Source organism: Dermacentor albipictus, chromosome 1 (genome assembly GCF_038994185.2).
Source record: "Dermacentor albipictus isolate Rhodes 1998 colony chromosome 1, USDA_Dalb.pri_finalv2, whole genome shotgun sequence".
NCBI classification, from domain to species: domain Eukaryota; kingdom Metazoa; phylum Arthropoda; class Arachnida; order Ixodida; family Ixodidae; genus Dermacentor; species Dermacentor albipictus.
Window position 1 is genome coordinate 140,374,714 of NC_091821.1, and position 17,325 is coordinate 140,392,038.

A 17,325-nucleotide genomic window follows, 5' to 3' on the forward strand; every position below is an offset into this window, starting at 1 on the left:
ACCTAGTTTGTGCAGTGTAACTACCACTTGCCGCGGGATAGCGAAATGTTATATGCCACCCCATACGCACATGCCACTTTAATGTTATGATGCCTGCGATGTTTAATTTTTTGCTAAACTATTTTTGCAATACGAAGCAGCCAATATGAGAGGTGCCGAAATAATCACATTGACATTAGTGCGATATGCCATCTTTAGGATGTGGGCGATTCCCGTGAAAATGCGAAATGACAGCTTTTCTTCTTTTTTTTCTTTTCTTTTTCTTTTCTTTCTACCCCCATTTAACTTTTCTTCCGATTCCTTTCGCGACAGACACTAATACCCTAGTTACACGGGCAGCTTAACCGCGGTTAAACTTAACCGTGGTTAACTCGCTCAACCGTGGTTAACACGAACCGTAGTCCGCCAGAGTTACACGGGCTATCCCGATACCGGTTTATGGTCTGATGATGCGTCACATGATCTCTTGCGTACAGGCTTCATTTTGAATAATTTTTCTTCAAAATTTGATTAAAGTGGTACAAAGATGTTATTTTTCAGCAAAACAATTGTCATATTTGAGAGTTTTAACGTGGAAGACTGCGTTTTGCACGTGTAGGCTATTTATTTTCGATACTCCTGCTCTCATTTGTGAGCATGCCTGGTGGGCATACAAATATATAAGAAGTCAGAATTAGGGTCACAAATGGGTAAATATAAAATAAAATTAAGTCCACTGAACAAAAAGGTAAAAAATATTCTTAATGAACAAATGAATGTTTCAACTAACAAACATTGGTTACATAATTAAAGGGAGTACAACTTTATGCGAATGCACTTTGGAACTATGTGCTTGCATTTACAAAAAAAGAGTAAAAAAGGAAGAAAAGGCAGTGCTTTCAGGTGTTAACGTATGCACACTGCGATTTCATATTGCACAAATTATCACAAAAAAGTTCATGTTAAAAATACTGAAGTTATAAATTTAAAAGCAGCGCCATCAAACTGGACAAGAAAGTGAAACGCACACAAACACGCAGCGTTTCTGTATGTCTCACTTGTCCAGTTTGATCGCGCTGTTCTTAAATTTTGATATTCGTGCGTAGCCGTCATCTCTGTGTAGAGGCGCGCGTTTCGACTACTTGTGCGCAAAGTGGCCAGGTTATCTTCCGAAATGGGTATCAGTGCCTCAGTTGTCGCGCCAGGCCAAATCATACGTTTGTGGAAGATATCTGGGAAGCGCCAGCGCTGCACCCGAGTGAAGTACCGTCCGCCATTTCGCCCGTTTTTGAAACGTCGGTTACACTTAACCGGGTTGCCAAGCTCGGTTGGCGGTCAACCGCGATTAGCGGCCTAACCACTGTTTCGCCTGCAGGGTAACCGCGCTAACCGCGTTTAGCGATAACCGCGGTTACGTTAACCGCGGTTAAGGTCGCCCGTGTAACAGGGGTATAGCAGGCAGTCAGAGCAACATGCAAACCGCTATCTTGCTATCTGAAAATTCGAGGCTTTTTTATACACGTGCGCACATGATGGGCAAAAAAAAACGAGGATTTTGTTTAAGTGCATTTATAAGGCAGAGGTGGACTAAGCTGCAGTTTACTGACTTACAGCGGGCAGAACAAATGGGAATGCAGCCTTTCTAGACCTCATTTTATACATCCAAGAAAGGTGCTCATTAGATGGCGTTAGTTCTATGCGCAAAGCACTTAGCTTCTAATTAGGGGTCGGCGCTGATTAGAGATTATCGTTTACACATACATCGTGCTTTTCTATCCTTGTATTGTGTTGCGAAACTGAAGCTTCACGACGCTTTAGTGCGGCAACCATCATTGAATAATTTACCATTTGTGGAGAAGCCGGTGACAATAATTTGCCAATATTTCGAAGTACATTCGTACAAACTATTCAATAACAAATAACAGAGCTGTTAACGTTCAACAGTCTGGGAGGTTGTGGTGAGCTGTCCCTCATTTGCCAAGCAATGCGTAAAATTTATCAAACTAAAATTTCAAAGACGAACTTTTGTGAGAGGGGCAATTAAGGCCACTGACTCATGGAAACACTTTTATAGGCGCGCCTTACATGTATGAGTTTATTAAATGCGATTATTTACACCTCCGTGAAAACACCGGTGCATTTCTGTGCATTCATTTTCTGACCACTGCATACCTTTAAAACTTTGTCACTGTGGCAACCTTTTCAATATTATGGTGCTTGTATTACTTTCTCGTAAAACATTAAACTTTAAACATTACGTTGCCTCTGTGCTGTACTACTAGTATTTGCACCTTGCCTATAGAGCGCGGGAGCGGAGCAGTCACTCACGTGTTTTCATCGCCTACCATGGGCCCCAGACTTGACACAGCCTTCTTTGAGCATAAGCCGACAAGTGAGCAGGCCGTTGGAGCTTCCACATCTTGCTCTGCAGTTTTCCTTGCACGGCTCCCATTTACCAACGGTCCCTCCCTATGTTTGGCGGGCCTTTCAATACTCTTCAACCTTCAATGCTCAGACAAGCCGAGCACTGAAGGCGTGTTTACTTCGTGGAGCCTGTATCACAAAGCAGCACCCGTTTTTGATGCGCAAAGAAATGTGCGGCAAGCGTAAGCCTGCAATCAGGCAGAACTCACTGCAGTAACGGGATCCACTTTCACGACGAACTTTTCGCTGTGTAAGGAAGGGTGCGGCTGGTGCTGATGACGAACTCAATATTTGTGAAGGCAGGTCACCCGCTAAAGACTACCCGCGATTATGTTAAGAACGAGAGCATGTGAATTGCGTTCTATATGCTCTTGGCTCAGTGGCCCGACTAGATGGCACGACACAAACTTCGGAGCATAGAGCTCCTGCGCTCTGGACGAGTGTGCAATACGCTCTACATATGCATGTGTTCTCCCTAATTCGCTTTTTCTCAGAGGTCATTGCCATGCGTTCAATGCGCCAACATCTTCTTGATATCGCTGGAATAAAACTAGGAGTATCTTAATGGTAGCCTACAGCCTGTGCCACTCCTGGTTGTTCACTGGAATGAAAATAAGTAGTAATTGGGCCGTGTAGGTGATATGTTGATGATATGATATGACCAGACATGTTTTTTTTTCTGGTTTTCATAACCATAAAGTTTGAGCAAAGTATGAGTCGAGAAGCGAAGGCTTTAGTAACCCCGAAAGCCAGGGGAGCTGCAAATGGAGTCACACAGGCCAAATGTTTGAGGCCCCTTATCTCGCGTATTCGTCGATTAATGATATCCAGTTTGGTGCCTTCAGTACTAGTGACAGTGTACCTTAAGTCCTTAAGCACTTTTTTCAAGCGTTGCCAATGGGTGGGATGACTTCCAGAACCAGCTGCCAACCACTTCACCACCACGATATCCTGCTTTTTTAGGGCGTAACTGAGTACAATTCGCATTTCACAGACAGTGTCCACGTTTTCGCTATGCCCAGAAGGTTACCTCAATACCACATAATGACACCCGCCGTGCTAGCTTTGTGGCTATGGCGTCGTGCTGCTCAGCTTGAGGTCGCAGGTTTCATCCCGGTCGCTGCGGCCGCATTTCAATTCGAAAAAATCCAAAAATGCTCATGTACTTAGGTTTAGGTTCATGTTAAAGAACGCCAGGTGGCGAAATTAATCTGGAGTCTCCCGCTACGGCCTGCCTCATTATCAGATGATGGTCTTGGTAAGTGAAACTGCAGAATTTATTTAACAAATCAAGCCATCAGAACTCCGTATTGTAAAGCAAGCTCTACTATTTGGGCTTAAAGTGAGCCATAGGTGGTTCACGTAATGTTTCGATTACACATTAGTGTCCACTCCCAGCTCAAAACGCATGCTATTCAGTTATAGTCGAAGCGTTTGCATCATGTTTGGTTATCCTAGTAGCTGTGAGACGGAGGACGGCCGACAGAAACGTAGCAGGACACCGGTCTGGTGTCGTGGCCCTGCGTCGTTTCTTTAGCGCCTCTGTGGTGCGTCGTCGAATGAATCTCGAAGTCTCTGCACTAGCACATCGCCGCCATTGCGCGGCGCTTTGTCGCATCGACAAGGGCAACGGAGGTTCCAATGCCGCGCAGCGTTTAGCCTCGCGGGCTGCGGACCTGCCTTGGTCGATGACGAGGCGAAAGGCGATCCGTCATCGCGGCGCGCTTCCGGCCGCCAGTGCCCCCCACGCACGCACCGCTGCCCACGGCACGCAATCACGGCCGCCGAAAGTGCGCTCGCCATCCAAGACGTGTCGCCCGCACACGAACACCAACAAAGACGTGAGCGAGCGCTGTTCACGAGCGAGGAGGAGAAATTCAATGCACACGTTTGAATATGTATTCCGCTCAGCACCCCCTTAGCCTCGAGTATCCAAAACTTAGCCTCGAACAGCCGACTCAGATAACGTCATTTAGTCTTTAGCCTGCGGTTCTAGTGATGGAGGAAACGGTGCCCACAGTTTAAAGAAAAAAAATCGTAGGGCCGCAGCATTTATATGGAGACGGTTTCCCAGGGAAATAATCATACCTTGCTCGTGAAGCAGCGCACTGACACGGACACAGTGAAGACAAACAGAAAAAGACGACACTCGCTGCACTCGCAACTATTTTATTTCAGAACACATACTTCATATTTATATACCTGCGCACCCTCAGGCATCAAAGAAAATCAAGGCAAGATTACAGGCATTTTTTAACGATCATTTTCCCGCGCATACTCGGGCGTCGAAGATAAGGCACCTATCTATAATGGTGTGCAATCCTATCGTAAGTTGCAACCCTAACAACCATTTTTATTAAACAGTTTTTTTCTTCTCTTTAGTGTACTTCCAAAAAGGTAACCTCACCATTGCTTAGATGTGCAGATGGCTGACTAATACAACCCTCTCCCCTCTTGTGAATATGAAAGGCTTCGATTATTTCCCTCGTTAGCTGATCCTTATGGTGTGATAAAACTGTGGTATCATTGTAAAGCGGCCAGCACCCATGTTGTGAGCAGTGCCCCTTAATGTGGGAATGAATGTTTCCCCCCAATGACCTTTTGTGCTCCGAAAGTCTCGTGTTTACACATCGACCCGTTTGACCGATGTATACTTTTCCACATGATATGGGCAAACAGTAGACTACACATGACCTGCACTCAACAAGTTCTTCTTTATGCTTGACTGTGCACTTACGACCATTTACTTTTACTTTAGTTGAAACTCTACGATCCAGCGTGGCACATATTTTTCCGAGTTTGTTAGGCGCTGAAAAAACTACTCGTAGACCATATCTGCCACCTACGTTTTTTAAGTTATGCGCAATTTTGTGTGCATATGGTAGTGACACAATTTTTTTGCTTTCAATCTCTTGTCTGTTTCGCTCTTTCTGATAGCCATTGCGCACATAACGAATCAACTTATAAGCTGATGTACAGAGTACATGTTTTTCATATCCTGCATTCTTTAGTCTGATAACTTGTTGGCTGAAAGTTTCTTTTATTTTTTCCGGGCAAGACTTAGTTAAGGCCGCCCTCAGGCATGAGAAAGCTATGCCACTTTTTACAATTTTAGAGTGTCCCGAATTATAGCTAAGCAAGGGTTTTTCTGATCGTGGATTGTAGGACCAGCAAACGTGGTCCTGTGCGTACGTTAACGCCGAATCTAAAAACTGTAGCTTGCCATTCTTCGGCAACTCGACAGTGAAAGCCAGTCCTTGGCTGTTGTCCTTGAACACATTTAAGACTTCATTCACTCTTACGTCCAAAACACCATGTTCGACTATAACCAAAAAATCGTCCACAAAGCGGAACACTTTTACCGCTAGGTCATTAAGGTTTGCATCTATCGCTTCGTCTATGCTACCTAAAAAAATTGTGCTAAATACCGGAGCTACTTTTGAGCCTATACATATACCGGACTTTTGTCTGTACATAACATTATTCCACATTACAAAGGTGGACTCAAGGTAAAAAGTTAATAGTTCAAGAAATGTATTAACTGATACGCCACATTTGCTGACAAATTCCATCTCGTCGTTGTCTTCCGTTATACAATGCCTAACACTCGATAATAAGGGACCATGCGGAATATTGTAATACAGATCCTGTACATCTATGCTGAAGAATTCACATCGTCCAGGGTTAGACATGCTTAAGTACGTTACTAACGTTTCAGAGTTTGGTAAAACGAACGGATCGGTAACTATCAAGCCATTAAGGTGGTTTTGAAGAAATGAAGAGACAACCAGCTGCCACGAGTCCCTTTCTGATACTATGGCTCTGAACGGAACGTCAACCTTATGTGTTTTTGCCACGAAAAACAATTCGAGGTGTAGGTTGCATGAGCGCTTAACTGCTGAAGCAGTTAAGTGACTTGAGTTTTGAGCGACTTGCTTCAGCAATTAAGCGCTCGTGCAACCTACACCTCGAGTTGTTTTTCGTGGCAAAAACACATAAGGTTGACGTTCCGTTCAGAGCCATAGTATCAGAAAGGGACTCGTGACAGCTGGTTGTCTCTTCATTTCTTCAAAACCACCTTAATGGCTTGATAGTTACCGATCCGTTCGTTTTACCAAACTCTGAAACGTTAGTAACGTACTTAAGCACGTCTAACCCTGGACGATGTGAATTCTTCAGCATAGATGTACAGGATCTGTTTTACAATATTCCGCATGGTCCCTTATTATCGAGTGTTAGGCATTGTATAACGGAAGACAACGACGAGATGGAATTTGTCAGCAAATGTGGCGTATCAGTTAATACATTTCTTGAACTATTAACCTTTTACCTTGAGTCCAACTTTGTAATGTGGAATATTGTTATGTACAGACAAAAGTCCGGTATATGTATAGGCTCAAAAACAGCTCCGGTACTTAGCACATTTTTTTTAGGTAGCATAGACAAAGCGATAGATGCAAACCTTGATGACCTAGCGGTAAAAGTGTTTCGCTTTGTGGACGATTTTTTGCTTATAGTCGAACATGGTGTTTTGGACGTAAGAGTGAATGAAGTCTTAAATGTGTTCAAGGACAACAGCCAAGGACTGGCTTTCACTGTCGAGTTGCCGAAGAATGGCAAGCTACAGTTTTTAGATTCGGTGTTAACGTACGCACAGGACCACGTTTGCTGGTCCTACAATCCACGATCAGAAAAACCCTTGCTTAGCTATAATTCGGGACACTTTAAAATTGTAAAAAGTGGCGCAGCTTTCTCATGCCTGAGGACGGCCTTAACTAAGTCTTGCCCGGAAAAAATAAAAGAAACTTTCAGCCAACAAGTTATCAGACTAAAGAATGCAGGATATGAAAAACATGTACTCTGTACATCAGCTTATAAGTTGATTCGTTATGTGCGCAATGGCTATCAGAAAGAGCGAAACAGACAAGAGATTGAAAGCAAAAAAATTGTGTCACTACCATATGCACACAAAATTGCGCATAACTTAAAAAACGTAGGTGGCAGATATGGTCTACGAGTAGTTTTTTCAGCGCCTAACAAACTCGGAAAAATATGTGCCGCGCTGGATCGTAGAGTTTCAACTAAAGTAAAAGTAAATGGTCGTAAGTGCACAGTCAAGCATAAAGAAGAACTTGCTGAGTGCAGGTCATGTGTAGTCTACTGTTTGCCCATATCATGTGGAAAAGTATACATCGGCCAAACGGGTCGGTGTGTAAATACGAGACTTTCGGAGCACAAAAGGTCATTGGGGGGAAACATTCATTCCCACATTAAGGGGCACTGCTCACAACATGGGTGCTGGCCGCTTTACAATGATACCACAGTTTTATCACACCATAAGGATCAGCTAACGAGGGAAGTAATCGAAGCCTTTCATATTCACAAGAGGGGAGATGGTTGTATTAGTCAGCCATCTGTACATCTAAGCAATGGTGAGGTTACCTTTTTGGAAGTACACTAAAAAGAAGAAAAAAACTGTTTAATAAAAATGGTTGTTAGGGTTGCAACTTACGATAGGATTGCACACCATGATAGATAGGTGCCATATCTTCGACGCCCGAGTATGCGCGGGAAAATGATCGTTAAAAAATGCCTGTAATCTTGCCTTGATTTTCTTTGACGCCTGAGGGTGCGCAGGTATATAAATATGAAGTATGTGTTCTGAAATAAAATAGTTGCGAGTGCAGCGAGTGTCGTCTTTTTCTGTTTGTCTTCACTGTGTCCGTGTCAGTGCGCTGCTTCACCAGCAAGGTATGATGATCACTCACCAACTAGCCCAACTTTCCACTTTACTGAACTTTATTCCCAGGGAAATGTTTAGGCTGCATATATGGGCTGTATTCATGAGGTGCATACATTAGGAAATTATACGTTTGTTTTTTTTTTTCATACGGAACCACACTACGCCAAGACAAGCGCCGCGGCGGTCAGCGCACCTCCCATGCAACCACTGCTGCGGCCGCGCCGGCACCTCCGATACGCGTGGCGTTATAACCGCAGGAGCGCAGGCCACGTGCACAGGCTCTGTCGTCACACTATTTCCTCCTCTCCCCTACACGTTTCCATTGCTGTAGCGCCGTCGCCACACTCACTCCTCCTCTGCCCTACCCGTCTCCATTACTCCAGTGCCGTCGCCACACAATTCCCCCTCTCTCCTACCCGTTTCCATTGCTGCAGCGCCGTCGGCAGACGCTGTCCCCCTCTCCCCTACCCGTCTCCATTCGTCCAGTGCCGTCGCCAGAGTCTTTCCTCCTCTCCCCTACCCGTCTACATTGCTGCAGCACCGGCACCTCCGATGCGCGTGACGTTGTAACCCCAGAAGCGCAGACCATGTGCACAGGCGCCATCGCCACACACTTTCCCCCTCTCCCCCAAATGGTCAACTGCGCGAGCATTCCTGTCCACGATACGGACGCAAGCCGCTAGTGTAGCTTCTCTGGTAACGCACGTGGGGAATGCATACGGGGGCTAGAGGTAAACAGCTTCACTGTGAAAAAAATTCTCGAGCTCACGATCTACGAGTTGTCAGAAATATAAGGCGTATTACTGACACCTACTGTACCCTAACAGGCAAGCCAGTCTATTTTGTTTGCTGATGTGCTAGTATTTCTGCTAACTTCTGATTCCGCATTGTGACGCAACCATATTTTCGTAGAGAGAAAGTATAAGAGACGCTGAGAAAAAAAACTCGGCCTCCTTTGTCAGACAGAGAGAGTGTTTACACATAATATCAAGGAAGCAAAACGAAGAAACAAATGTCATGCAGAAGCGGCAGCTTGCTTAACCGTCACGTTGGTGTGCGTGTTTTTTCTTTTTTCTTGTTTTGTATATACTGTAGGAGCACCTAATGCAGTTTTCTGTTTGTGCCATCATAAAATGTACACATTTCGAGCGTCTCGCATTCGTGCAAGTCAAGAGCGCGTTACTGCCAGACGATACTTCAGCGGCAGGGAACGAGCTTCTTTCTCCAAACACGTACTAACAACGCTTATGTACTTTAGGAAACAGACTGAAGACACATTCTCTATTCCCTGCGCTTTATTAGGTAATATTGATCCATGAAAAACTCCCGGCCAACTGAACGGTAAGCCATGATCTCAAGCATGAGTCAAAGACAGTCTTCCATTTCTTGCCTCGCAAAAGATTTCGAAGAGGCTGCCAAGAATGCTATAACCTGTGATAACCATAAGGATATGTCGCCTGGAAAAAAAAAAATAACTCCGCTTGTCGAAACGTTTGCTCCTGCTTTCACCGTGTTCTCTTTTTCTTCATGACCTGTGATTGACATTAATTTGACCACTGGTTACCGCCTTAGGAAAGGAACACCGTGAAGACACATAGCCAACCTCCACTTAATCCACTTATCGACCTGTCCGCATCAACACAAATTCTAAGCCAGGAGCACCCAAAATAGCAATCTTTCTCAGCGCAGCGAATCCGCCTGCGGCTAAATACCTCCTTCTGTTTAATGACTGCTATGCCGACAGCGTTCTATACGAATATGCACCGGTGTTGGAATGATGAGCGCCTCCTCGCTACTTTCATAGCTTAGCCAACATGGTGAGATTGAGCAGGCTGTGTGCAAACATAGCGGTTCAACAGACGCGATATATTAGTTACGCGGGCTCCCCGTGCCCTTCAGGCGGTATACTCGAAGCATCAAGATGTGCTAGCCCTTTGTAGGATGCTATACCGGGAATAAGAGTAGGCAGGCGTTGTGCCCGTTCCGGTGGCAGTTTCAGCCTGCTCCTTGGTTTCTTTTTACAGCTAAGCTCTATATGGCTAGTGTCCAGTGGATCGATGTCCGTAGACCAAAAACTGTGGGCCGATTCCAAAGATAGTGCAATAGTGGGCCGACCCGCGGCGGAGGTGAAGCAGACTTCAGGCACTTCGCCACCTTGCAAAAATAAGTTTAATATATCGGGTTCAAATACAACCCGTATCAGATATTAGGCTGATAAGAACAGATTTTATTCGAATGTTGAGGACAAACAGAACAGCAAGAGTGACAAGAAAAGAAGGGGAATGAAAAAAAAGATACGTAGAAGTCGAGGAAACCCGGAGAAAGTGCTAACAGAGCGGCACTATCGGTGGGCAACGTGGCGCTGGTAGATCTGCCGTGGCACGGCAATGGCGTCGCTGACGGTCAACCTCTTGAAATGCCGCAGGTAGGACCATGAGCAGGGCCGCCGCATCACGCGGTCGTTGGCGGGCTCCCAAGAACTCAAGGCACCGACGATAAATGCGTGCAGCGTCACACGTTGGTACCGCTGGGCCGGATTGAGAGGGGAGGCTCATCTTTAGTGATCATAGCGTGACGTGCGTCGGTGAATGCCTGCGGGCCGTTGTCAAAAGGACAGCAGACATCCAAGATGACTTCCTCCTCGCCACGTGCGAGGACGATGTCAGAGCGAAGGTTGGTTTCACCGATTGGCCGGTTGTCGTAGAGAATGGTGAACGGATCCCGGCACGCCGCACGTAGACGCGACACCCTGTAGTTGTGTTGTGCCGTGTACAGCGCACTCTTCGCCATGCAGTGACACAAGACGCGCGGTAGTGTCTCCTTGGCATAACTGTACACCCTGAATCGCTCATCGCGTTCGGCCGTCATCCACATACAGGCTCGATTGAGGTGAACGAGGTTGAGCCTAACCCTATGGATGAACCGCCAGTCCGCGAACCGGATGCAAGAATCCGTGTACATTAAGTGCGATTTGGCGGGCTCAGCGGCCACACACTGCAGGACCTTGACCTGGTTTGGTTTGTCATGGGTTTGTCAGATTTCGATGGTAAAATGATGCATGCATGCCATCAGATGTGAATAATGTTTCTTTCATCACACAAATAAATTCATTTGAAATATTCATAACTGGTACATTTATTTTCGCGTGAGAGCACTGTGGATAAAAATCATTTGAAATAAATGAACCGCAGCTCCGCGCTTAACCAAGCTTACGTGGCGTGCACTTAGGTTCGTCTTTGTCACGGCAATACGCTTATTGAGCAAAGCACGCTCTACAGTTGGAGCGTTACGCATGTGCGATGTTTTTCCACTATCAAAGCCTTGCTGAGGTGAAGCATGCTTCACAGGCTCCAAAGGACTGTATGCGCGCTTTTCAACGTGCACGCGGCACATTGCTGCAAGATTTGAAAGGTTATGAACACCGTTAACACCACAGTATGTAAATCAGTTGCTGATAGTAATATTTCTAACTACTCGCTACTAATTTTAATAAACAAAATAGGAACATCTAAAATAGCTTTCGCAACAGTTTCGAAGGAAACAATTGTTTTAAAATAGCTAAACGTGTGCAACCACAACAGAAAGCCGAGCTTTTCTTTCTTTTCTGATTCCAAGTTCAGGTGCCATAATCTAAGTAGTCATCCTTTACAACACATTTCATTTCTTATCATCTATTCCATCGAGTGGGGGCGGGACGGGGGATCATCAGCTGCAATCATGGCGGCTCCCGCTCGACGGAATCAGCGGAATATTACAGAAGCACGGGTATGTGCGAGTCATTGAAAAAGGGCAAATAAGGTGAACATAAAATGAAAGAAATAAAACTAAATATATGAGGGCTGTCTCAGTTAACGTTAGCAAACTTATTGAAAAATGAAATTGTACGATATACTGTTATGGAACCTACTAGGTTTGCTCATTAGTTCTTTTCCGCCGCTGGGATAAGTTTTTCTGCTAATTCCGGGCAAATCAGAGAAAGTAATTTTACCACGTTCATATTTATGAATTTGCGCGTTACTTCTGATAGGAAATCTGTTATTGTGTCCTAAAAACGCCCTATTTAATCGTTTTCAGCGCGCTATGTCCTGCGTAACTATTTTTTGCCACGGCTTGCAACGCGCGAAACACGAGAAGTGCCGCGTGATTACGTGCCCTGTGGGCCACGGCACCAGTTGCCCCAAAAGTTAATTGACGGAACAAACTGCCCTCGTTCCCTTATACGGCAACCGCTGCAATGAGTACCGCGCAATGTGTGGCAGCAGAGGAGACGACCAAGGTATCCGGAGCGAGTACCAAAGCGTCACGATGTGCTGCACCCACGTGACCACCGTCTGCGTCACGACGTCACGTCAAATACACCTTGTGGTAAACAATACCGGAACGGTTGGTTCAAAACTATGTGATAAATTATTTCGGCCCCTCATATGCTTGCCGGTACTCATTCTCGGGTTTCCCGGTCCCGAGCCTTCACTTAATGCAAGAAATGTAAAGTAGAAAATGTCGCGTCAGTGCTCCTTTATCTCTCGCCACCGTCAGAACTAATCTCTCTGAGCTTGTCGTTGGAAAAGTTGAAGCTACTTTACCGTACCTCACGCTTCTGAATACATATTTAGGACAGGAGGGTGAGAAAAGAGTCATTCAAAATTGTCACACTATATTTACTTGTGTGATGCTGGTTAACGACGAAAAAGCTTCATGAAAGGAATCAGTATGCAATAGTGACGCTGCGTATTGTCTAGTGCTCACTTAACTAAAAGACAGTCACTAAACATTTTCCTGTACTGACTTTTCTTTTTCAGACTGTTTGGTCCTCTTCCGAGCGCAGTACGCCGTCATCCAAAGCACTGACTTGGACAAAAAATACCTGGAGTGTCCTAAGCTGACCATCCTCTTCGAGGCACCGGCAGACACAACGCCCACCGTGCAGGTAGGGTCTCCTGCCTTTGTTACGTGTCCTGTTTGAATAATATTACTCGGAAGTATTAAAAAAAACTACTGTTTTTGATTAATTTATGTCACAGTTGTGTAGCTACTTGTATGTTTAAACAAAGGTGGCAAAGTCGCAAACAAGAAAAAAAAAATGCCAGCCAGTATTTAAATCTGCAAATTCAATGTTTTCTGTCTCATAGGCGTGCGACCGTATGCATTACTGTCGCTCGTGCATTATGAATACACCATTCTCACACAACGCTGCTCATCTAATAATTGGAAACATACGAGAGGTGAAAAAACAGATCACCTAGAGACCCAAACTGCTTATTTTCAACTTGTATAAATACCTGAGCGAAATTCAGAAAAGGAGTTAACTCATGCTGAGAATTTTCCAATTTAAAGCTTTAGGATGCTAAAGTTAAGTGTTTCAAGGAGAGCTGTTGAAATGTTTAGCAGACGCAGAGGGTGGAGCAAACAACAAGAAGATGTTGCGGAAGAAAGTGATCGCATTCTCTGTAATCGTAACTTTTAAATAATTTGGAACGTCAACATTTTCAATGCACTCTCCAAATTGGTCTCAGAATTACCTCCCGTGATTCCGTGGCAGTGCTTTTACTTGTCATGCGAATCGTGCATGCAGCAATGGTTGTAGAAAGAGGGTAATTCCAATTCCAAGATGAGGCTTCCTTTTCATTGACGTGCTAAGAATGTAGGATCCTGTGGCATAGGAGGTGATACGGTTCTATGTTCTACCGAAGGTGAACTGCAGCCTCCGAAACTCGCTGGGCGCGTGCAGAAGCACGCCTTGGAGAGCGCCACCTTCATCGGCTACCGTTCGGCACGGCCCAGACGCGCGCCCCGCGGAAGTAGACGGAGACGGGGCTTTTCATTAAGCAGTTCACGCTGTTCACTCAGACTCTGGTGCTCTCGCTTCTTTTGAGCTAGCTTCGCGGAACACGTCCGCAGTTAAGGACTGTTCATCGGCCACTATGTCGTCTCTGTCACCGACTCGGCGCCACGTTACGGCACGCCTTCACTTCGGCGCCCTGAACTTCAGTTCGGCAGATTCGTGCTCAACGTCTTTGGAAATCAGATGCGCAGTTTCCTCATACCAGCACTTCTGTCTGTTCTCTCTCAAATTACATGTCCACCCTGCTGTTCACGAGTTCAGAGTACATTTTTCGTGTGGTCAAGTCGCCGCTAGCGCGACGCACGAGTGACAATTTTCTGCAAGTAAAATTGTCCGCTACGTCATTAATTGTTCATACAGCCAGCATGCCGATAGCAGGCACTGCAGTGGTTGTTTCTGACACTGAATTTCAATGGTCTGGACTTCTTAGACCCTGACGCCCGCATCACGTATCGCGAGCACGAGATCAGCACTCATTACCTGGCGAGGTGTAGCTGGCGCCTGCATAAACAGGAAACGCGATGAGCTCTTGCGTTCCGCCTTTACCGGAATGCGGCTGCTGCATCGAGAAATAGAACCGGCGGCGTCGTGTTCTGCACAGGAATACCATAGCCATAGCCAAAAACTGTACGCTGATAATTCTTTCAGTGAGGTTTAACGTCCGGTTTGTAGCTTAATGCAGATGGCGTCCGAGCAACGCACGTTTTGACAAAACAAAAGAGAAAGACAGGGGCAGCCCCGACTTATTTTGAGCTTGCGAGGGGCCATGTAACAGACACCTAAAGCACGGCAAATGATTATTTTAAAGTAATATAATTCTTCTATTGATGATAAGTCCACGTTAGAAGACCAAACCCGGGTTAAATGTTGTCATAAGCATGAATACATGAAGGCGTTGGCCACTATGTCAGTTGGTCTTTATCTCTTCTAACTACAAGGCCCTGCAGGCATAATGCGGGTGATGTGGGTTTGGTCCCCTCCTGCGGCAAGTTATCTTTTCGTCCACTTTAATCTTCCCGTACGTTATTTTTTCTACATTTCAATTCAACATAAAACTTACATTATTTGTGCTTTATTTGTGTTCCTTGTCTGTTACTTCACAAAAGTCTGTGCTTCACAAAAGATCGGTCCCCTTAGATCGCCTTATTTTTTTCAATTGTTTCATAGAGAAACATGCACAGACAAACAACATGAGTGTTTCTCCAGCGCAGGACCCTCTGTTTTCTTCTTCTTCGTCCTCGGACGATAACAATATATCGTGTAAAGCTTATAGGAGTGATGATTACTCACCATCGTCTTCCAAAGGGTTATGTGCTGTTATTTCTTTGAAGTGAATGTATATATATATATATATATATATATATATATATATATATATATATATAACCTAGTCTGGCGATCTCTGCTTCAGTGCTCCTTTACAGCGTGCAAGAGAATTCTGAAATTCTTAGGCCATGTTCAATAACGTGCCCAACGAGAGGGATACAGAAATCACCGGAAGTTGTCAAAAAACGTGTTGCGAATAAAGTTTTCAGCGGTGGAGCACTGACACACACAAAAATAAACGTGGCTGGCGACGATGCGAAAAAAGCTTGGGCACGCGAAAAAGCAGCAAGGCGAATTGATATTTCGGGAAAAAAAAGTGAGACACAACATTAGGGTGCCCAGCGAGATTAAATTTCTGCCGTGTTTGTGCGACTGGAATGCTAGCAACAAGAAGCCGCGGGAAGCCGCAGCACCACCCTTGCATGGCCCGCCTCCCGCTGTCGTACTTCTCGCGTACCGTCGCGTCAGACAGGGTTCGGCGAAGGCGTGCGAAATTTCTCTCGAATGCAGCCATGCTCCACCCCCAACTCCGATCTCGTATTTCCTGAAATAGGAAGCAGCACATCTGCGTAGCTGAACGAAACGCTCCATTTAACCTATACTTCTTTGTTCCCACTCGCCTCGCAAGTTAAGCGGTCGTTATAATACTGAATTTCTTCTGAAGTATTCAACTTAGCGCAAACGTAAAATTAGATGTCCGTAATGTTTTGAATATATCCGGTGATCCTACTCGGAAGCTTGCTTTCGAGTTCGTATGAGCTCATGAACTCAGATTCCCCATGCCACTGCATCATGATGGCTGTATTGCAGCACTATGCGACGCACTGAGAATGCACTAGCACAATCACTTCACAACGCTTTGACACGAGCTTCGACGCGAAAGGCGTCGATTGGTGGCACTGTTATCATTCCTATCGTACAAAAACGCCTTCCTTGTGAACAGCCCAGTCCGTGCATACAAGCCCGTTTTTCAAGTCTTGCGAATGCTCCCGAAGCTTGGTTCCTGTTCAGAATGCTTCTCTTGTGCAAGTGCGGTCATCAATGGACCATCGCCACGTTGTATATATCCTTCTCACGATGATCACCGTCCTAAGCACCGACCCTTAGAACGCAAGCCAATGAGGAAACGCTGCTGAGCAAGAGAAGCTTTTCGTTTAGATGTGATTCTCAAAGCTAGGTTGGTTCGCATGAAACTCGATGTGGTGAGGCCCAATCACTCTTAAATGCTTCTTGCGATTCGCACATATGGTGGTTCTTGTTTGTCTTGTCTTCCTGAGTACTTTGGCTTTCCGCATACAAGTGTTGAGTCCCGTCAGTAGTGGACAAGCTCCCTCAACTGAAAGACACTTTGCGGTCATTTTTTTTTTTCATCGCCCTCAGCGCACAAGGCTAGATGCGCTGTTCGTTCATACGCGGCATGTTGAAGTGCCATGCGATCGCGGGGTCCAATCGATCCTGTCAGGTGCCTTTTTTGTTTTCATTTTTCGAAGGCTTTCTTTAGGATGCAGAGACAATAATTACGTATCAAGTAGGAAGTTCGAATCTGCTGAGTTACATGTTTTCTTTAGAATTTTCTAGGACTTTCTTATTGGAAATTCGGCCTCGAGTTAAAACTTGCAAAGTTTGCTAGTTAGTTCTTACTAATTATGCAATTAAGCAAACTGCAAAGATATAGTGTGAATTGCTCCATACAAGAGCCAACAACAAACAATTGGTCGCATCCTCCTAGCTTGCTTCTTCATATCTTTAAAACATGGTTGCAGTTAGCTGGGTCACCCTGTATACCGTATGTCCAGTGTCCGAAGTACTCCACTTCTGCGCCTGTAGCGGGATACCCGCCAGGTACATTAAACCTGGCCTAGAACAAACACGGTCAGCGAAAGTGTAATTATAGGGGCGTGGAGTTGAGAAGGGACCAACCTGAAGATTATATAAACGATGGCTCATGGAAAACACATTTCATAAGCCACTCTTCTAGCGTCTGCAAGAAACGGACCTCTGTGCTTATATG

General features: G+C 45.3%; 1 protein-coding gene and 1 non-coding gene across 2 annotated transcripts in view; one reads left to right on the top strand and one right to left on the bottom strand.

The window, feature by feature from the left end:
- Positions 1-17,325, top strand: part of LOC135900044 (uncharacterized) — a 554,543-nt gene that overhangs the window by 365,202 nt on the left and 172,016 nt on the right. The window contains exon 5 of the mRNA XM_065429465.1: positions 12,946-13,073. Coding sequence (XP_065285537.1) covers positions 12,946-13,073 — 128 coding nt within the window. The remainder of the gene's footprint in view (positions 1-12,945; positions 13,074-17,325) is intronic.
- LOC135900121 (U2 spliceosomal RNA) lies at positions 10,219-10,407 on the bottom strand. Its single transcript, XR_010563802.1, has one exon. It is a non-coding gene; the product is annotated as a U2 spliceosomal RNA (small nuclear RNA).